Here is a 22,809-nt window from a genome sequence, read left to right as displayed (position 1 = left end):
ATCATCAGACCTCTCAAAAATAATTTTGCCCCCCCCAAAAAAAAACAAAGAAAATTTGCCTCATCTCCATAATATTCCCTAATCCAAATGCAGACATTTGGTTTCATTAAAAGTTACCTTTTTTCTTAAGTAAGAATTGGAGGTTTTCAGGAGTTTCTCTACCTCTCCTGCAAGATCTCTGCACATCTCTGAAGAGCCCATGCAGCCGAGGGTACAAAGTGCTAACCCCTGTACATATTGCGTGCTATGATTAAGATCACTGCAAAAGAAAGGAAAAAAGTAGAAATGAATATGCTTTGCCTGGTGCTCAGCATAAAGAAGCTTCACAATCTAATGAGGAAGCTCTGAGTGATTCACAATTTTTCCAGTAAAGAAAATAATGAATAGGATTATTTTGCAAAAACATGTTTAACTTAATTACAAATCACCAATACAGTGAACTGACAGTGCCTCCTACAGGCTTACTACAACTCCACGTTTCCAAATACCAAAGAGAAATTAAACAGCATGTTATCTGTTGAAAACTAGCTACAAGGAAGGAAGGAAGGAAGGAAGGAAGGAAGGAAGGAAGGAAGGAAGGAAGGAAGGAAGGAAGGAAGAAAACTAGCTAACTTCAGAATATTCAACAAACCACTGAAAGTGAAAATCAACAAAGACAGAAATGCGAAACACAACTGTATATTGTATGTTTAAAAGATCCGTGGGGGTGCCTGGGTGGCTCAGTAAGTTAAGCACCTGACTCTTGATTTCATTCCATGTCATGATCTCAGGGTTGTAATATCAAACCCTGCATCAGACTTCACATTGAGTGAGGAGGCTACTTAAGATATTCATTCTTTCTCTCTTTCTCTCTTCCCTCCCCTCTCCCCCAACACCCCCTCTCTCCCCAACCCCCAAGTGTGAGTGTGAACATTATCTCTCTATTAAAAAAAATTAATATGCTCTACTACTTGGACACCTGGGTGGCTCAGCGGTTGAGCATCTGCCTTCGGCTCAGGGTGTGATCCCAGGGTCCTGGGATCGAGTCCTGCATTGGGATCCCTGCATGGAGCCTGCTTCTCCCTCTGCCTATGTCTCTGCCTCACTGTGCCTCTCACAGAAAAAATAAAATCTTAAAAAAAAAAAAAAAGCTCCACTACTAACTACCAAAAAAAATGACGATATATATACATGAACCAAATCTTAAAAAAAAAAAAATTCAGAAAACACAGTCCCCACTACTAGAGAGAGCATTTAAGAAGACTTAAATATCATAACAGAAATACTCTGAAACCTCTAACCTTATGGTATAGTATTAACCTTGATGTCTTAATTTTTACACTTTTATTTTTTGTAATCAAGAGGAAAATATTATTAACTAGAAAAAAATTGGCTGGGCAGCCCAGGTGGCAGAGCGGTTTAGTGCAGCCTTCGGCCCCGGGTGTGATCCTGGGGACCCGGATCGAGTCCCGCGTCGGGCTCCTTACATGGAGCCTGCTTCTCCCTCTGTCTGTGTCTCTGCCTCTCTCTCTCTCTCTCTCTCTCTCTCTCTCTCTCTCTGTGTGTGTGTGTCTCTCATGAATAACTAAATAAAATCTTAAAAAAAACTGGCTAATTAAATCATCTTTAACAAACTATGCTAGATATTTAGTGAGGCCCTGTATCTGGTAATACAGATATACAAGGTTCTATTTCTAACAGACATTGATTACTGTATAAAATTATTTAACAAATCAGCCAGGAAGTATACCTTCAGAAAGCTGAAATATTAAAAGCTTGAACTAGTAAATTCATCTACATATTATAATCAACTTTTACTATTCAGAAGGTAAATTATTGTATGAGTTATGCTACTTCTATCAGCTTTAAGAGCATTTTAGTATCCTTTAGTTAATGGTCCTTAAGGATTTCAGTGGCTAAGGATCTCTGGAAGCCCTAAGACAGTTTCATGGGGTCCAGAAGAGCCAAACCATTTTCATAATACTAACTCATTATTTGCCAAATGTATTGACAATTGCACTAATGATGCAAAACAGTGGTGGGGAAAATTACAAAAAATTACATTACAAACCAGAATAATGGCACTAAACTATACTAGTAGTCATTGTATGCACTACCACATAAGCACAGAGGATGGAAGGAAGAGAAGAAAGGAAAGAAGGAAGGGAAGGAGAGAGAGAGAGAAAAGAAAAGAGGAAAGGAATGTGTCTATTTGTTTCACTTAAGACTGTCTGTGACAAAGCAGCAAAAAAGATTAGTTTTATTAAATCCTGACTCAAATGCATACTGTTTAATATTATGTGACCAAATAGGAAGCATGCATAAAGAACTTCTGCATCCTCAAGTGATGATCTGAGAGAAAAGTACTTGTGCACTTGCAAACTAAACTATGAACTTTTCAAATGTGTATGATTTTTAAATGAAAAGTAACTGACAGACAACTATAATTATTAAGATTTGGGTATCTGATAGACATCTTCTGGAAAAAAGAGTCAAGTTTAGCCTTCACTTCAACAATATTTGTTGCCAATGATAAAATCCAAGCTTTGAAGTAAGAGAATTTTGGAAAATTTGTATTGCCATAATGAAATTCACAGTCTACCAATACTTTAATTCATGAGCCAATTTTTTCCAAATGACTTAGCCATGGTGTTACAAACCCATACATGAGTAAAAGTTCCATTCAAAGTGTGAGACAGAACAATGGGTTTTAATATAACAAAGTACCAAACTTCACTGATACAGTTTGAAATTCTACATTGTAACTAATCCTTAAAAAACTACCACTTCTGGAGTTTTGGTATAGTATCAAAGAAGAATATCCAGTTATTTGAAAGGCTATTAAAGTCCACAAGATATTGAAAGCAGAGGCAGGGCAGCCCCGGTGGCTCAGCAGTTTAGCGCCGCCTTTGGCCAGGGCGTGATCCTAGAGACCCAGGATGGAGTCCCACGTCGGGCTCCCTGCATGGAGCCTGCTTCTCCCCCTGCCTGTGTCTCTGCTTCTCTCTCTCTTTCTCTCTCTCTCTGTCATGAATAAATAAATAAAATCTAAAAAAAAAAAATTTAACAGTGACCTTGACTTAAAAAAAAATAAAAAGAAAGTAGAGGCAAATATGATATCTAGCTATCTTCCACTAGGCCAGATGTATAAAAGACTTACAAAAATACTATTTTTCTCATTTGAATAGTTTTTGTTTTGGAAATTTTTTTTTTTTTAAGATTTTATTTATTCATGGGAGACACAGAGAGAAAGGCAGAGACATAGGCAGAGGGAGAAGCAGGCTCCCCAAAGGGAACCCAATGCGGGACTAATCCCAGAACTCCGGGACCACAACATGAGCCAAAGGCAGATGCCACTTAGGCATCCCTGTAAAATATTTTTTCATTAAAAAACATTACTGACGTTACCATGTAAGGTGTTTGTTACTGATCATTTTAAATGAAATAATAAACAGTTTTAATCTTCCCTGAACAAAGAAAGGAAAAGAAAGTAAAGCATAAATTAGCCAGGTTTGCTACTTTGTAAGAATTTGAATTTTGAAGGCAAAAATTACTGGTCAGGGGTCCCTGGGTGACTCAGTCAGTTAAGTGTCCAACTCTCAATTTTGACTCAGGTCACGAATCTCAGGCTCATGAGATCAAGCTCCAAGTCAGTTCTGAGCCTGGCATAGAGCCTGCTTAAGATTCTTACTCCCTCTCCCTCTACCCCTCTGCACCCTATACCGACCCCTACTTGCTCTTTCTCTCAAAAAAAAAAAAAAGTTTTCTTCTGGTAAAAATGTTTAAGTCTTAACTATGACTTTATCATTTTAGGCTCCCAGTTACCAAGATATTTAGCTTTTTTTTTTTTAAAGATTTTATTTGTTTATTCATGACAGACACAGAGAGAGGCAGAGACATAGACAGAGGAAGAGGCAGGCTCCTTGCAGAGAGCCCAATGTGGGACTCGATCCCGGGACTGGGACCACACCCTGAGCCAAAGGCAGATGCTCAACCTCTGAGCCACCATGTGTGCCTTAGAGCTGACTTTTCATTCATTTTTTTCAATGATTATGAATGTTTGGGCAGCCCGGGTGGCTCAGCGGTTTGGCACCGCCTTCAGCCCAGGGCATGGTCCTGGAGACCCAGGATCGAGTCCCACGTCGGGCTCCCTGCATGAAGCCTGCTTCTCCCTCTGCCTATGTCTCTGCCCCTCTCTCTCTCTCTTAAAAAAAAAAAAAAAAAGTTTGCATTAATACAGGTTCTTAAAATATCATATCCAATTTTTAAAGATTCCAAGATCTTTAATCACTTGGAGCTTTTCTAGGCCAATGAACAATGAGAGAAATGTTCATTAACATAAAAACTGCTGGTACACTATGATGCCCTATAATACAAACAAAAAGCAAACACACACACACACACAAACAAAAACAAAAACCACTGAACAAAAAACCCTTACAAAACAAAAAAACCCATTTGTTAACAAATATTTTTTAAGGGACACCTGGGAGGCTCAGCATTTAAATGTCTGCCTTCAGCTCGGGGCATGATCCTGGAGCCCCGGGATTGAGTCCCATATCAGGCTCCCTGCATGGAGCCTGCTTCTCTCTCTGCCTGTGTCTCTGCCTCTCTGTGTGTCCCTCATGAATAAATAAATAAAATCTTTAAAAATACATAATTTTTAAAAACAAAACTAAAAAACAAAAACAAAACTAAATGATCCAAAGTCAATTAACTGGAGCTTGGACTAAAGTGCAGATCATTTCCCAACTATTAGTTCTCTCTCAAAAAGTTCCTTTGGGGTCTGGCTAGGTCTCATTAAAATTCAAACCAAAGGGGTGCCTGGGTGGCTCAGTCAGTTAGGTGTCTTCCCTTGGATCACGTCATAATACCAACTGGGATCAAACCTTGAGTCGGGCTCCCTGCTCAGCCAGTAGTCTGCTTGTCCCTTTCCTTCCCTCCGCCCTGCTCGTGCTCTCTAATAAATAAAATCTTTTTTAAAAATTCAAAACAGGGATCCCTGGGTGGCGCAGCAGTTTGGCACCTGCCGTTGGCCCAGGGCGCGATCCTGGAGACCCGGGATCGAATCCCACGTCGGGCTCCCGGTGCATGGAGCCTGCTTCTCCCTCTGCCTGTGTCTCTGCCTCTCTGTCTCTCTCTGTGTAACTATCATGAATAAATAAATAAAATCTTTAAAAAAAAAAACAAAACTTTGGATTTAAAAAAAAATTCAAAACAAAGATTTCTTCTTTGCCTGTGTACCTCATTCTTCAATTTTTATCAAGCTACAAACCTATACTTGAGTTTGGTATTAACTCTTTAATATGAACCTGCTGTAAGGCAGAACTGCCAAATCATCAGCATGTGATTGAAGGCTGAAGTAATGAGGGCAACAGAGCATGCAAGAAAAAAATTAAAATAACTCTCAAAGGCCTAGCCAGCGTAAATGTATAAAAGAGTCATGCTGAACATGTAAAATGTAACCTCTACGATACCAAGGATCTCTGCCCATTTTTTTTTTCATTCTCCCTCCCTAGAGCTTCTAACAGCTCCTGGCTGTTAGAAGGAATACAATAATAATAGGTATACAATAATATTTGTTGAATAAGCGAATCAACTTAGTATTTTCATTAGTATTTATCTCAAAGCCATAAAATAAAATTTTCCCAAAATTAAGTTTATAGACTCAATGTATTTACATGACACACACTACATTTACAAACAAATCGTAATTCTCATTTTGGAATTTTCCATTATCCATTGGAAAATTTTTAAAGTAGAACGTTATTGACCACAGAAAAGTATAAGAGTTCAATAACTACAATTGTGATCACCTACATTCCCTGCTTCTACTTTGTCAAACAAATAAATAGTGCAAACGAAAAAGAAATCTACAAAGGAGAGGAAATCAACAGACACACCAAAATCATAAAACAAACCATAAAGTACTTTTAACCAGTAAGGCCATCAGAACTTCCATAACTTTCTAATAGACATTTGCTGGAAGAAGGATGCTAGACCTAATTCCCTGCTTGGGTTCTCCTCCATACAGCAAGCATTCCTCAATTTGTAAGTTCAACAAACATGACTGGACTAGTAAAGTACCCATGAGAGGAAAAAAGACACAAAAATTCACAGGGCTAGGTATAATTTCGTGCACCTGAAATCTTGAATTGGACCACTGACAGGCAAGGCCTCTCCTTCTACCTTTCAATGGTATTTTTATTTTTTAAGATTTTATTCATCCATTCATGAAACACACAGAGAGAGAGACAGAGACACAGGCAGAGGGAGAAGCAGGCTCCATTCCATGCAGGGAGCCCGACGTGGGACTTGATCCTAGGTCTCCAGAATCATGCTCCGGGCCAAAGGCAGGTGCTAAACTGCTGAGCCACCCAGGCTTCCCCCTTTCAATGGTATTTACTCAGAACATACACTGGTCATTCTTTAATAAATGTAACATTTTAATAAAATGGTATTCAAGGACCTTATAGTATTCAAGGTCCTGGAAATATAAGAAAGCTCTGATATACCAATGCTTTTTCTATTATTCTATGTTGGCCAAAATTCTTGTTTCATTACTAAACTATGTTCCTATGATTGAAGATGTACAGCAATGCCTTCATTTAATTAAATTATTCCCTACAGGTGCACCTGGGTGGCTCAGTCAGCTAAGCATCCAACTCTTGATTTTGGCTTTGGTTATGATCTCCAGGTGGTAGGATGGAGCCCTGTGTCAGGATCTGCACTCAGCGCATGAAGTCTGCTTGAGATATTATCTCCCTGCCCCCAGCCACCCTGTGCTTGCTCTCTAATAAATAAAATTTTAAAAAATAATAATAAGGGCAGCCCGGGTGGCTCAGCAGTCTAGCGCCACCTTCAGCACAGGGTGTGATCCTGGAGACCCAGGATCAAGTCCCACGTCAGGCTCCCTGCATGGAGCCTGCTTCTGCCTATGTCTGTGCCTGTGTGTGTGTGTGTGTGTGTGTGTGTCTCTCTCATGAATAAATAAATAAAATCTTAAAAATAATAATAATAAATATTCCCCTACAGAAATTTTAATCCTTTGCTTATCCTCTTTACATATAAATAAGAGCAATTCAAATATATTCTAGATAGTACATAAAATCAATAAATAGAAGCCTTGATGTCATTAGAAAACTTTAAAAGCACAAAGTAGTCATTAAAAGAAGGAAAGGTAAGACTTACTTCTTGATACAGTTGGTCATAAGAAGATGGACATCTTGTCTTTCATCTAACAGCAGCATTGCCCCTAAATAACCAATGCGTTTGTCTGTGAATTTTTGAGAGGCGATAAGCTTGAGGCACTCCAACTGCAAATTGAAAAAAAAAAAAAAAAAGAAAGAAAGAAAGAAATTGCTACCACAATCCAGAAAACAGTGTTTTTAACCCAGAGTCAGTGGATGGCTAAAATAAGTAGTTACCAAATTGCCTAAATAAAAGGCAAATAACTAAAACTAAAATCTTTAGATACCTTAATAATAGATAACCAAGTTCCAGAATTACCATCTCATTAAGATCCTGTGATATATGCTATCCAAAATAATCTGTGAAATTTACCTTACTTCCACAGATAGAAATAAATATTAACTAGTGAAGTACTATAATCAAATATAACTCAATTCTTAATTTAATCCTCAGGTTGTACTAAATGAACACCTAACTTATGTGTATATTTAAGGTCTGTTTCCTATTTTGAATAAAAAAACTCATAATTGGAAATCCTTCAAACTGCCAAACACTATCTTAGACATCAGGAATATACAACTGAAAAGCAGAGACAGACAACAACTAACTTTAATGTGGAAAGTGTTACATTTAGGGCTTACATCAAATAGTAGGGAAAGTAAGACTTTAGGATATGAGGAATAAAAATACAGAGAAAAAAAGCCAAAGGAAATTTCAGAAGTGGAATTAACCTAAAATGTTTTATATGATTTTTTCTTTACATAATTGATAAAAATCCTCAGACCTCAAAACTCTTTGTAGTTAAACAGTCTCTCTACTTAGCCTTTCTTGATCACAATCATTTTGATATACTTTATCATTCCATCTTGACTAACATGGAAAAGGCCAAATGTTCCCTCAATAGCAATTGTTTTCAAAGGGTGTACATAAATTAGACTCCCTAAGAGGAGTTTTGCAAACTATGCTCCCATTTAGAACCACCCCATCCCAAGGAAAGGAGCTCAAATGCAGATTCATGTACAATAGCCTAAAATCACACGAGACTACTCTCCATCTGAATTTGCCTATAAGTTCATAAATGAAATTGAGGAAAGTAAAAGAATTTACAAATAAAACTTTTCAAGCTTTTTAAAAATTGCCCTCTCGATGTATCTCCATTAAAAACACCTAAAGTTAGCAGAATGACTATACTATCATGAAATCAAAGAAGCCTCCAAGAATAACCATATCCAAAAGGGAAACTGAAATGCCTTCTAAAACTGACAGAGATTATATAACAAGCCTTCCCTTCCTTCTATGCATTCAATTTAAATTTTAAAGAACAATTTCTGAAATAGAAGATGAAGAAAGTCATTTTTACAACGTCAGCAGAAAAATCACTGCTGAGGTGAATGAGAAAATCAAGAACTAAAATACCATCAGAAAATCTTACTTTTTTCAACAAAAGGGTTTTTAATCTTCCTATTTAATAATCCTATAAGTGAGAATTTTAGCAGTGAAAAGAAGTTCTAAGAATCAGTTATTACTGAAATTTTTATCATCCTTATAGAATCATGCTTTCAAAAAAAGTAGGCATTACACAAAAAGAGTAACCAAAAATTTGTTATTAAGATACACTAATAAGAAGACAGGCTTTATTCTTAGGCATTAATATTACTTTGTACTTTTTAGAGCCAAGTTTTAAGATAGTCACACTAAAAGTCATTAGTGACTAGTGAGTACAATTTGTTGCTTTTTGTGATACTTGCTTAAAACTTGCCCAAAAGTAAAACAGAAAAAGAAAAACCACAATTTAAAAGGACAAACACTAAATTAATTATTTTTAATATTCCCCATTGGTACAGTGACTTTGCTTCAAGAATAAACATTTGCTTTATAAAGGTGGCAAATCTGAGAGGAAATATAAGACTGAAGACTGGAAATAGCATTTGAAAACCACCCTCCACTGAAGGATTAACTCTCATCATACTCTACAGGTAGGTGTCGGTAACCAGCAATAGGCTAAGAAAGTACCATGTTTCATCTTTAAGAATATTATCAGGAAAAAAAAAAAAAAGAATATTATCAGGGATCCCTGGATGGTGCAGCGGTTTGGCGCTTGCCTTTGGCTCAGGGCGCGGTCCTGGAGACCCGGGATCGAATCCCATATCGGGCTCCCGGTGCATGGAGCCTGCTTCTCCCTCTGCCTGTGCCTCTGCCTCTCTCTCTCTCTGTGACTATCATAAATAAATAAATTTAAAAAAATAAAAATAAATAAAAAATTAAAAAAAAGAATATTATCAAAGGGGCAGCCCAGGTGGCTCAGCAGTTTAGCGCCGCCAAAGATCCTGGAGACCCAGGATCAAGTCCCGCATCGGGTTCCCTGCATGGAACCTGCTTCTCCCTTTGCCTGTGTCTGTGCCTCTCTGTATCTGTCATGAATAAATAAAATCTTATATTAAAAAAAAGATTATTATCAAAGGTTTCAGATGTTAAAAAGGATGAAGGGGTGTTCAATGGGGTTATGAGTAAATACGAGGGGAGGGCATCTATTTTTGAGCATCAATCATTAAAAATACAACTCTGGTGTGAGTTACAGAAGAAAAACAGTACAACTTCAAATATATTTTTTTTTATTTACTTATGATAGTCACAGAGAGAGAGAGAGAGAGGCAGAGACACAGACAGAGGGAGAAGCAGGCTCCATACACCGGGAGCCCGATGTGGGATTCGATCCTGGGTCTCCAGGATCGCGCCCCGGGCCAAAGACAGGCGCCAAACCGCTGCGCCACCCAGGGATCCCAAACAGTACAACTTCAAATCAGTACTATTTCCTTCTCACTTAAAGCTACTTGAAAATCCCACTTGAGGGATCCCTGGGTGGCGCAGCGGTTTGGCGCCTGCCTTCGGCCCAGGGCGTGATCCTGGAGACCCGGGATCGAATCCCATATCGGGCTCCCGGTGCATGGAGCCTGCTTCTCACTCTGCCTGTGTCTCTCCCTCTCTCTCTCTCTCTCTCTCTCTCTCTCTCTTTGTGACTATCATAAAATAAAAAAATTAAAAAAAAAATTAAAAAAAAAAAAAAGAAAATCCCACTTGAAACACTGCTAACCCACAAATCTAGCATATGCTTTAAGACCACAGTAAACAGTCTAGCTTTTATATTAACACAGCCACAGAGACAAAAAATAACGTTTGCTTTTACTCCAAATTCCGTGAACAAAGTCAAAAATGACAAACTTGGAAAAAATATTTGCAACTCATTTCACAGATATAACAGGATTCTACAAATTGATTTTCAAAGACCAACAACTCAACATAAAAATGGACAAAAAACATGGGGAGTTCAAAGAAAACAAAAATAATCCAAACATATGAAATGGGTTTCAACCTCCTCATAAAACAAATGCAAACCCATCTAGGTAAATTTACTTAAATCACTGAACTGGGGGCACCTGGGTGGCTCAGTGGTTGAGCATCTGCCTTTGGCTCAGGTCATGATCCTGGAATCCCAGGACAGAGTCCCACATCAGGCTCCCCACAGGGAGCCTGCTTCTCCCTCTGCCTGTGTCTCTGCCTCCTTCTCTGTGCGTCTCTCATGAATAAATAAATAAAATCTTTTAAAAAATTAAGTAATACAGTTGAATAATAACCAATATTTTGCACATGTATTAATATAAAGGTAGTGTAAGTTCCTAAAAGTGGAATTTCTGAATCAAAGGGTACGTGTATTTATAATTAAGATAGTCCAGATCTTTTCTCACTACAGCTTTTGTCAGTTTACATCCAATCACTAACGTCCTCGCACTGTTATGACTAACTTTGCTAATAGGTTAAAAAGTAGTATCTCAATATGGTTTCCATGTGCATTTCTTATGGATCCTGGGATCAAGCCCTGAGCTGAAGGCAGATGATAGGAGTCAATTAGTCAATAGAGCATGTGACTCTTGATCTCAGGGTTCTGAGTTCGAGCCTCACAATAGGTATAGAACCTGCTTAAAACTTTAAAAAATAGATACATAGTAAGATTGGAAAGAAATGTCCATTAACAAGGCATCAGTTTAATAAATTATGATTCATAACATCATAATTCATAAACATTAAGGAATACTATACATTACCATGAGTATGTCAAAAAGCTGGAAAAAAGAATGAGGGCATGGGCTAATCTTCAAGAGAGATTAATAAGTAGACAATGTACACAGTGTGATGCAGTATGTATTTTACAGTGGAGGGGCATTTCCATTGCATAGAAATGTATAAAATATCTCCGGAAGGATGGACATGGACAAAAAGCAGAGTTTTAATCATACATTCTTTTGCACCTTTCAAATTTTAAATGAGTGAACTGTCATTATCTATTTCCAAGATAAACAATATTGAGCTAGCAGGAAAATGTTTGAAACTTCAGGATAAAGGGAAGTTACATTTCACTTGTAGTTAGAAAAGTTAATATAGGGATCCCTGGGTGGCGCAGCGGTTTGGCGCCTGCTTTTGGCCCAGGGCACGATCCTGGAGACCCGGGATCAAATCCCACATCGGGCTCCTGGTGCATGGAGCCTGCTTCTCCCTCTGCCTGTCTCTGCCTCTCTCTCTCTCTATCATAAATAAATAAAAATTAAAAAAAAAAGAACACACTAAAAAAAGAAAAGTTAATATAATAGTATTATAATTTAAAAGGGGGGTGGGGATCCCTGGGTGGCTCAGTGGTTTAGCGCCTGCCTTTGGCCCAGGGCGCAATCCTGGAGTCCCGGGATCGGGTCCCGTGTCAGGCTTCTGGCATGGAGCCTGCTTCTCCCTCCTCCTGTGTCTGTGCCTCTCTATCATAAATAATAAATAAATAAATATTTTTTAAAAATAAAAATAAAATAAAAAAATAAAAGGGGGGCAATTATTCCCTCCTCAAAATTGAGTAGTATGTAATTTCAAAAATTAACAAAAATGCATGTAAGTCTTAGAATTGTTTTAGGAAAAGATTAAAAATTAAAGACCAAAATCTTATGAAAATACAACTCAGTAAATGAAAACAATCAGTCCTTTTTAAATAACTTAAATTCATGAGTGATTATTCTGCTATTCTATTATACCTCTAATGCTATAAGAGCTTAAAAAGTATGTCCATTCTTTTTTTTTTTAAAGATTTTATTTATTTATTCATGATAGACACAGAGACAGAAAGAAGCAGAGACACAGACAGAGGGAGAAGCAGGCTCCATGCAGGGAGTCTGATGCAGGATTTGATCCTGGGACTCCAGGGTCACGCCCTGGGCCAAAGGCAGGCACTAAACCGCTGGGCCACCCAGGGATCCACCCAAGTATGTCCATTCTTTACCTCTAATCCCCACAATGGCTATGCTTTCTTCTGTTGGCATTTGTATTTTTCACTATCAGTTTCTTCCTTGTCAACAACATTCTTATAATTGGCTTTCTAACAGCAACCTTCTCACTGTCCATACTATCTTCCATCCCAAAGGTCTGTTTGCAGTAACTCTTAGCTATTCACTGATTTTCTTTGTATTTACTTTCCAATTGTTTTTGAGATGCTGTGGTTTTGCTTTAACTTCATAAACTCCTGCTACGTAAAAACCAATATGCTAGACATTCTCACTGATACCCAGTTAAAGGGCACACAAAAAGAAACCAACATTTGGATATATATCAGAAGTATGATACATATATATACATCATATATCCCATATATATATATACACACACATACTGTAACAACTATGCACAAGCTACTGTGAAAACAAGTCAGGAAGGGCACTCATTTCAGGTGAGAAACAGAAAAAATCAGAGAAAGATTCCCATCTCTTTACATAACACATAGTGGAATAGAAACTATTTGATTTAGGAGCCCTAATCCCGGTTCTAGCTTAAGAGACCTAAGCAAGGGGCACCAGGGTGGCTCAGTGGTTGAGCATCTGCCTTCGGATCAGGGCGTGATCCTGGGGTCCTGGGATTGAGTCCCACATTGGGCACCCTGCATGGAATGCCTGCTTCTCCCACTGCTGTGTCTCTGCCTGTCTCTCATGAGTAAATAAATAAAATCTTTAAAAAAAAATTTTTTTTTTTTAATTTATTTACGATAGTCACACACACAGAGAGAGAGAGAGAGAGGCAGAGACACAGGCAGAGGGAGAAGCAGGCTCCATGCACCAGGAGCCCGATGTGGGATTCGATCCCGGGTCTCCAGGATCGCGCCCTGGGCCAAAGGCAGGCGCCAAACCGCTGCGCCACCCAGGGATCCCCTAAAAAAATTTTTTTTAAAAGAGACCTAAGCGGGATCCCTGGGTGGCGCAGCGGTTTGGCGCCTGCCTTTGGCCCAGGGCGCGATCCTGGAGACCCGGGATCGAATCCCACATCGGGCTCCTGGTGCATGGAGCCTGCTTCTCCCTCTGCCTGTGTCTCTGCCTCTCTCTCTCTCTCTCTGACTATCATAAATAAATAAAAAAAAGAAAAAATATATTAAAAAAAAAAAAGAGACCTAAGCAAGTTACTTCAACAACCTGGGCCTCATTTTCCTCTTCACTGAGATAACTGGGCCACATCATGAAAGACAACCCTAAAGCGGCCCTCCACTCTCTGCTTTCGAGGCAGATACAGTAGTCACTAATTCTCTACAGCTGACTCTTGAAGTGGCCTAACAATTTTTCTCAGCAGAAACATTCAGGCAGCCATTAGCAACAAGCCTAAGAGAGTGAAACTACGGGCTCCCTTTGGAATAAATACAATGTCTTAAGGAAGTGGCTTCCAAACCTGACTGATCAAAATCACCTGGGAGAGTTTTGAAGTATGTAGGTCACCCCCAAAATATCCTGATGGAGTAGGTTTCAGGTAAAGCCTGACAATTTGATTTCTATAAACATTTTCTAAATGACTCAACATTCGAATTTTCTCCAAGTTTCAAAGCAATTTTTTTTTTAAAAAGGATTTTTTGGCCTTGTTTCATCTTTCTAAAGTGAGTAAAACATTGCTCTTTATCAACATTTAATCTGGTTGCCCTTGAAAAAAGCTGCACCTATTTTGTTAGCTTTTAGAACAATTTCCCACAAGGTCAAATGCATATATACATTTGCTTTTATACTGAACATTCTGCTTTATGATGTGATCAATTGTCTTGATGAAAAGATACAATTAAACATTAATGGATCTACAAGTGATTGGTTAGGTCTTTTAAAAAAATTACCTTTACTTCAATTTAATATTCAGAAATTACTTTCTAGTCTACACACACAAATACACACACACACACACACACACACACATTTGAAGAATAAGCTTGTAACTTGCTTTACACACTATGTAGTATGCAACATAAAAATCCATATGAGACCAGTCTGTTTTTTCATTCTTCTGGCAGAGGGGACAAAAAATAAAACACTTAACATTGCTATTGCATCCCATTTTTCAAGAAAATTATGAAATATTTCACTCAAAAATACACAAAAATCATGTAAAACTCATTGAGCCACCAGTCAGCTTTATCAAATCTTAACATTTTGCCCTACTTATTTTTACATTTTTTAATATTACAAATTCAACTGAAGCACTCTGCATACTCTGCCTCAATCCCATTTCCCTTCTCTCCATCCCAGGAATAACCAAAACTCAAAATTGCAGTTTATCATTGCCATATGTCTTTACTACATATGCTGAGGCAATTGTTTTAAGCTTTATACAAGTATCATACCATATTCCTGCTCTTTTCATTCAACGTCTTTCTGTATTGCTCACATTCAGACAAGAAATTCTAATTCAGCTATATTCACTGCTAATACAGTATTCCACTTTGGTATATACCACAACTTACCTATTCTTTTTGTGGATAGATTATTCCCAATGTTTTCAGATTAGAAACAATGATGCAATGAACTCTGATAAATGCCCGTTGTTAAATGGACAAGATTGTTGATCAGATTCAGGTTTTTCAGTTTTTATTTTGATTTAGCAAATACACTTCATAGGTGGTAGTATGAACTTTCATCAGGAAGTATATAGTTATTTCTGGTGGTTGTCTCTCTTATGAATTGATGATGACCATCAGGGATTACAAAATGTATGTAATATTCTAATTCTTTTATTCTTTCTTCATTTATCAGCTGTACTCTTCCTCTAAGGAGCAACTTCTCTGTACATACTGTTGGGTTACAAATAGTTCCTTCAGAAGGAACTACTGGTAGGAAAGGGAGGATAAATGTTTCTTTCCTTTTATTTATCAGTTTTCAAAATAAGTCCCTAGGATTCTCCAAAGGTGATCAATGGAGTTTTTTGGTTTTTTTTTAAAGATTTTATTTATTTATTCATGAGAGACGGGGGGGGGGGGGGGCCAGAGACACAAGCAGAGGGAGAAGTAGGCTCCATTCAGGAAGCCTGGTGGGGGACTCGATCCGGGGTCTCCAGGATCACACCCTGGGCCGAAGGTGGCGCTGAACTGCTGAGCCACCTGGGCTGCCCTATCAATGGGGTTTTTTAAAGTTTAATACTTATGAACTCACTGGAACGCCTAGGTAGCACAGTTAATTAAGCATTTTAGATCAGGTCATGATCTCTGGGTTATGAGATGGAGCCCCATGTCAGGCTCCACGCTCAGTGAGGAGTCAGCTTGCAATTATCTCTCCCTCTCTCCTTCTGCCCCTCTCCCTGCTCACTTCTGCTCTCTAAAATGAATAAAACCTTTAGATAAAAAAAATTATGAACTCACTGATATAAACTTACTTGGTATTTCAACTACAATTATTCTTACTAATGCGCAAATTTTCTTATTTTGGGGCACAACAAAAAGCCCCTTCTGATGGCTATTAAATCCTTTTAACATGACTTCTGTAGTTTTTCTTCTGTTCTGGAACAGTAAGACAGGCTTATTTTGGGCACAATCTGGCCTTAAGGGTGCTCAAGACAAGGATGCCTATTATCACCATTCAATTACAGGTATGGCGCAGTAAAGAAACAAGAAAAAAAATGATTACAGATAGAAAGGGAATTACCACTGCTTACAGACAACAGTACTGACTATATGGAAGAAATGGGTCTATAGGAACTCTTAGAACCAAATCCAATAATGTTGTAAAAATTAATTATTTTCTGTATATAAAACCTAATTATTGAAGTTTTAAGAGTGCTATTTGCAGTAAGAAGAAGAGCTCCACAGAACCTATAAATTTCACCAAAAGTTTTTAAGACCTTATAGAGAACGCTGTAAAACTTTAAAGAGCATAAGAAGTGGAGTGCTATCCTGTATTATAATTGGAAGGGAAGCAGGATGCCTGGGTGGCTCAGTGGTTAAGCATTGTGATCCTGGGGTCCCAGGATTGAGTCCCACACTGGGCTCCCTTCATGAAGCCTGCTACTCCCTCTGCCTATGTCTCTGCCTCTGTGTCTCTGATGAATTAATAAATAAAATCTTTAAAAAAAAAAATGGAAGGGAAGAGTGCTGTGGATGGGTACCTGGGTATAGCAGGTTGGAATGGGGAAGAAATAGACAATGCAAGCCCAGCCTAAAGGTCACCAGCCTACCAGTGCCATGGAAAATGTGGATCCAGTGTTGTCAAATCGTCTGATTTTCTAAGAGAAACTAGAAATCCAGATTTCCATGAAAAGTTCCTTGATTTTTGTATCAGTAGCAAATTCAAAACAATTTAACGTATAGTGCAAAATACATCTGTGGAAGAATCTGGCCCCCAAGCTACCATTTTTTACTTCTGCAATCTACCCACTTCTTTAGATACTCAACTTTATTTCTGGATCATAGTTAAGCCGGACACATGAAAGGTTACAAATTATACAAGAAATTTATCACAGCTTTTGTTGTAAAAGTGTTGAGGATACAGTCTTTTACATTATTAAGAGACTCCTAGATAAAAGACCCCCGTAAGAAAATCTATTTCAGAGGTGCCTGGTTGGTTCTGCCAGAAGAGCATGCAACTCTTGATCTTGGGGTTGTGAGTTGGAGCCCCATGTTGGGTGGGAGATTACACACATACATATGTAAATATATAAATAAATGGAAATCTATATTAGAATTCAATGATTTTTCAAAAAAATATTTTGCTGTCTTTGAGGAAACAGTAAAATCAGTAATATTTGAGATTTTAATGTATAAAACATAAATGTTTAACATTTACTAATCTAATTATTAATGTTCATAACCCTATACAGTAGTATGAAGACTGTCCCTATTTTACAGATGAGGAAACCAAGAAAAGAAAGGTTAAGGATCTTGCTCAAAATCATAGATAGTAAAATAACAAAGCCAGAATTCACATCCAGGAAGTCTGGTTCCTGTAGCTGCACTCTTAAATTAGTTTTAACAAGCACATAACTGAATTCTTTTTCTTGCCTTAGCTGCCTCACCAACAACAAGTACAGTCACTTTGGGTTCTGAATTCTTTCTTTCCCCAACTCTTATTTTCTACTATTCTTTATTTTTTCTTTTTTTTTAAATAGATGCTGGTAATGTATGTCACCTCAAATCCTCTGTACAGCAAGTCAGGGCTAAAGTAATTAAATAGTTAATAAACTTATTTACAGATTCAAACATACCCAAAGAATGAATAAGTTTTAGAGTTACACAAAGTTGAGCTCTAATCCTCTAATATTTGTTAGCTGTGCAAATTTAAACAAGGCCCTTAATCTCTGAATCTCAGTTTCCTCATCTGCACTGAGAATATTACCTACTTCATGGGTTTTATCATAAAATTTGAAAGACTTTTCGAAAGTGGCTACTAGAAATTTTTAAATTATACATCTGGCTCATATTTTTATTTCTATTGAACAGCATCATACTAGATACTGCAGTAAGAAGTAAAGAAACAGGTGAAATTAGTTTTAATAATGTATTTTATTTAACCCAATAGCTCTAAAATATAATTTCAACATATAATCAACACAAAAATTATTTTACATCTTTTTGTACTAAGGCTTCTAAATACAGTATATATTTTACACTTACAGCACATCTCAATTTGTATACTACATAACTGTATTTAGACTTCATAAAATTTACAATTGATAGATTCACATACCCAAGTTGTCTAAAACATAAGTTTTCCAGTAACTGCATCAAATATCTTCCAAAATTTATTTTCCTTTAATATTCACCTCAGTTGAACTAGCCACATTTCAAGAGACCAGTGGCTACGCAGTTACTGGCTATCATAAACAGCAGCAAAGTCTAACAAATCTAATAAAATGCAATAAACAGTAGCTGTTGTTACACATACTTAAATGAAAATGGCACTGTGATTCATACATGCAGGTGAGAGAATCCAGATTGGAATCTTTTTATGGGTACATTATAAAGGAAATTCTGATGGGCAGGGTACCAAATACTGACTGGATAGGGCCCTGACTTATTCAAATAGAGGAAACATATTAAGGGACTTTAAAATTATGATTCCTATTCCCACTCAGAAAAATCTTTTAAACTGTACAATTTTAGTAGTTTCCTTGAATATTAACATGTTCCACCTAAGAATTAAATATTTTATCAAATAGTTAAATTCCAGAACACCCAGAAAACACCATCTAGTAAAGCTGGAAAGCCCATTTTATTTAAACATAGTTTAGAAAAGACTTTTAGAAATATAGACTGCTCTTTCACAAAATAAAATATCCTGTCTTAAATCTATCGTATATTTTAAATTCAATAGTTGGTCTTTTTAGAACTCCTTTAACTCCATGATGTTAAATAGTGGTTATCTCTGAATGTAGGCATTAAGAGTCTCCCCAAACCCTTGACTATCTTTTACCAGCCCAATATATCAGATTTCTGTAAATCTAACCTAAATGTATCTACTTAAAATCAACCAACAAAAATATATGAACATCTATTTACTTTATACTATGACACGCACTAAATGTATATCTACCTGAACTGCTTTTTGATGTGGTAAAAGCATATAACATGTCTATTCAGAGGAAACAGCTGTTGTTTTTGTCTGCCTAGTACCTGGGTCCTCCTTTCCTTTGATATTAACACCTCAATTTTCCTCTGGGAAATTAATGCTCTCCCACTCTCAATCATGTATTTCCAGAGAAAGTGATCTCATTTCCAGCCCCAAAATAAGCATAAAACTAACCCAAGTCAGTCTGATAAGATTCAATCCCATTACTGTTTTAACTCAGAGGTGGGGGAATCTTTCACTGGACTTACTAAGCTGAATAAAAGATACACATGGCCATCTTTCCAGGTAAATTAAATATATCAAAACATTAACAATAGTTATCTTTGAATAATGGAATAATGGGTGGTATTTTTCTCCTGCCTAATGTTGCACATTCTTTCAATTTTGCAGTCTTTTCCTTAAAAAGACTCTTTAGCATATAATACAATTCCGAAATTGAGATAAAATTTAATAGCATTAATAAGAATTAAGAACAACCCACTATACTCTTTCTCTGTAACTCATTCTCCCTTATCATATATAAACATGGAAAGAAGAAAGCACTAATCACCAAGAGTATTATTCTCAGAGCCTAGACTGGCTATATATAATAATATGCATTTGTGTGTAGAAAAAAATCAGGAGGCAGACCTACATAGTGGCTATAACAGTCAAGTACTGAACTAATTATGACAAAACCCATAAACGCCATCATGTGGCAACCACTTAATTTGTTTTACTTAAAAACATGTTCTCAGTATTCCTCCTTATTATCATTGTGCATACAGAATATAATTAAGAAAACATTCAGCAAACATTTCTTAAATATTCATTATCATCCAGCCCCTGTGACAGACCAATCACAATCTACTGGTTAATCTTGATCAATCTCTAAGCAAAGCTAGATGCCACCATCAAAACATACTCTAATCCACATAATGAGAGATTTCCAATGGAAAGCACAACTGACACCAATATGATGCCTTTCCAGGTCTGCAACTTTCTTAATTCTACTCTTGGTTCCACAATGATGGGACTATATGGCTATCAAAAGTATCCTATCCTCCTTGACAAGAAAAGATTGACCCTCCCTGAGCTACTGTCATTCAAACAAGAGAGTACCCTTGCTAGATGTAGTCTCAGCCCAGCCTACCTGTCCAAAGTGAGCAGGGTAGCCCAGCATGTGCATATATAGTAATTTTGCCACATTCCGACACCGGTATGTATTGTCTTCTTCTCTAAAAGATGATCGAATTGCAGCACATTCTTTCTGGATCATTTCTCGTTCTTCTGCTTGGGTTCGGGCTGTCCGGATGGTCCGGATCAGCTCCCGCAATCTGATGGGGGCTGGCATCCTCTGGATATGGAAAGACATTAAATAAAAATGTTCATATTTTTTACTACCAAAACTATTCACAGAACTTCTAATTTTTAAGAATTCAAGATTTGCAATGATACAAAACTTCAGCAAAACTATTACATATATAATCTCAACTCAGGAAATTTCTGGAAAGAATACAAATAAAAGTATTAAGTATCAAGTAAAACAAGATAAGACACAGAATATATCAATGTGTAAAATCCATCATTAATATCAAAATACCTTAGGAACAAACTCAACCCAAATCTTAGGTCAATCCTTAAAGTAGTAAGAAAAGGTCTATGCCTAACCTTAGGGAAGACAGATATTTTCTGTTCAACTGTGAACTCAATATAACTCAACAAATTATCAGATGAATACTGAATACAATCACAATCAAAGTTCAATTCAACAAAATGAGCGATTAGGAGAGAAGACCAATCATCAGATTTAAATACTTTTCCAAGAAACAGTAATCATCTCAGGACTGGGCACTCTGAAAATTGTGATAAGGAAAAAATAATAAACCAATCTTAGAGTAACTTTAAGTTATAGTCATAGTCTCATGAGTTGTTTTTAAGTTAATAATAATAATAATGAACCTATAATAGCCAAAACAATTAAGGGAAAAAAAAGAACAAAGTTAAGAGAAACTGCACTATCTAATTTCAAGAAATACTATAAAGCTACGGTAATCAGGACAATGTGGAATTGAATTTAAGGGTAGACTCAGAGAAGGGAGCAAAATTGTTTAGGAATAGACCCACAGAAATAAGCTCAAATTATTTTCAACAAAGAGGCCAAGATTAGTCAATAGAACAAAGGATATTCCTTGAACAAATGGTTCTGGCACAACTAGATATCTATGAAGAAGAAATTAACCTTGGACCTTAACCCCATATAACATACAAAAATTAACTCAAAATGAGTCACAGCCCTAAACAATAAAGCCAAAACTAAAAATCTTCCTTTAGAAAACGAAGGAGGAAATCTTTCAGAACTTTTGTTAAGCAGAGATTTCATATATAACAAGCACAAAATATGAAAGAAATAATAAATTTAACTACAAAAATTTAAAACTTTTGCTTTTCAAAAGATGAAAATAAAGCAATCCATGGAAAGAGAAAAAAATAAAATTCCTATCTTACAAAGGACACATATTCAGAATATTACAACTCAATAATAAGACAATACTATTTAAAAATGAGTAAAAGATTGAAGAGACACTTCTCAAAGAAGATGTAAGAATGGCCATAAACACATGAAAACACACTTAACATCATTAGTAAACAAGAAAATGCAAATTAAAACTGTAAGATACCACTTTACACCATTAGGATGGCTAAAACTTTAAATCTAAAAGACTGAGGATGCCTGGGTGGCTCTGTGGTTGAGCATCTGCCTTTGGCTCAGGTGGAGATCCTATAGTCCCCAGGATGGAGCCTGCTCCACAGCCACTCCACAGCCACTCCCCGGCAGGGAGCCAGCCGTGGGACTCGATCCCGGGACTCCAGGCTCACACCCTGGGCTGAAGGTGGCACTAAACTGCTGAGCCACCCAGGGATCCCCAATAAAATCTTTTAAATAAATTAAATTAAATTAACAAAATAAAATGAATAATAATGGTATACCCACATAAATGCTTTTGAGAATAGAACCAACACAACAGGGAAGAGTCTCAAAAAAATTACGCTAAGCAAAAGAAGAAGGAACAAAAAAGTCCACACTGTATGATTTCACTTATATGCAACTCCAGGAAAGACAAGGCTAATCTGTAGTCAGGCTAAAGAGATCAATGATTGCCTGCAGCTGAGGATGGGGCTGGGGTGGACTGGGATGCAAAGAAACCTTCTAGGGTGACAGAAATGTTATGATGGATATGTAAACCTCTCAAAATTCATTGAACTGATGAACAAGTGCATTTTACTACATGTATATTATACCTCAATAATGTTAATAAAGATGATAAAAATATCATTACTCTCATCATCAGTACATACAAACTGTGGAATCCTTAAACCAATAATTCTCAGTGTCGTTCTAATTACACAACCAGGATGATATCCCAGTCCCATTAGTTCACTATGGCATCACTCCTCAAGACAGGGATATAGTATATTAGGAATTAGAAAAATTCTCTAGGTATTGGTTATGTTCCTCCCTATTGAACCTCTTAAGACCCCATGTACTAAACTATATAAAGCTACCTGTATAACATTTTGTTACTTTTTAATAGTAATATTGTGGGCCTAGTGTTTGAACATTTGTACATTCACTATTTTCGTTATTTCATTTGTTCCAAACCATGCTGAAAGGCAGAGATCATTATTCCTGCTTTGCCTTTGAAGAAACCTCAAGTCAGAGCAATTATGCAACCTAAGATCACAAAGGTGGTAAGTGATAGAGCAAGTAAGT

General features: G+C 37.0%; 1 protein-coding gene across 1 annotated transcript in view; it reads right to left on the bottom strand.

Moving 5' to 3' along the window:
- The window catches only part of AP1G1 (adaptor related protein complex 1 subunit gamma 1), an 80,019-nt gene that overhangs the window by 36,929 nt on the left and 20,281 nt on the right, over positions 1-22,809 (bottom strand). The window contains exons 2-4 of the mRNA XM_055305465.1: positions 20,188-20,391; positions 7,171-7,295; positions 118-259 (exon numbers count right to left, since the gene is read on the bottom strand). Coding sequence (XP_055161440.1) covers positions 118-259; positions 7,171-7,295; positions 20,188-20,388 — 468 coding nt within the window. The 5' untranslated portion in view covers positions 20,389-20,391. The remainder of the gene's footprint in view (positions 1-117; positions 260-7,170; positions 7,296-20,187; positions 20,392-22,809) is intronic.

The sequence above is a fragment of the Nyctereutes procyonoides genome, unplaced genomic scaffold, assembly GCF_905146905.1.
Source record: "Nyctereutes procyonoides isolate TBG_1078 unplaced genomic scaffold, NYPRO_anot_genome, whole genome shotgun sequence".
NCBI lineage: Eukaryota > Metazoa > Chordata > Mammalia > Carnivora > Canidae > Nyctereutes > Nyctereutes procyonoides.
Note: the sequence above shows the minus strand (reverse complement) of the source record. Positions and strands in the feature narration are given on the sequence as shown.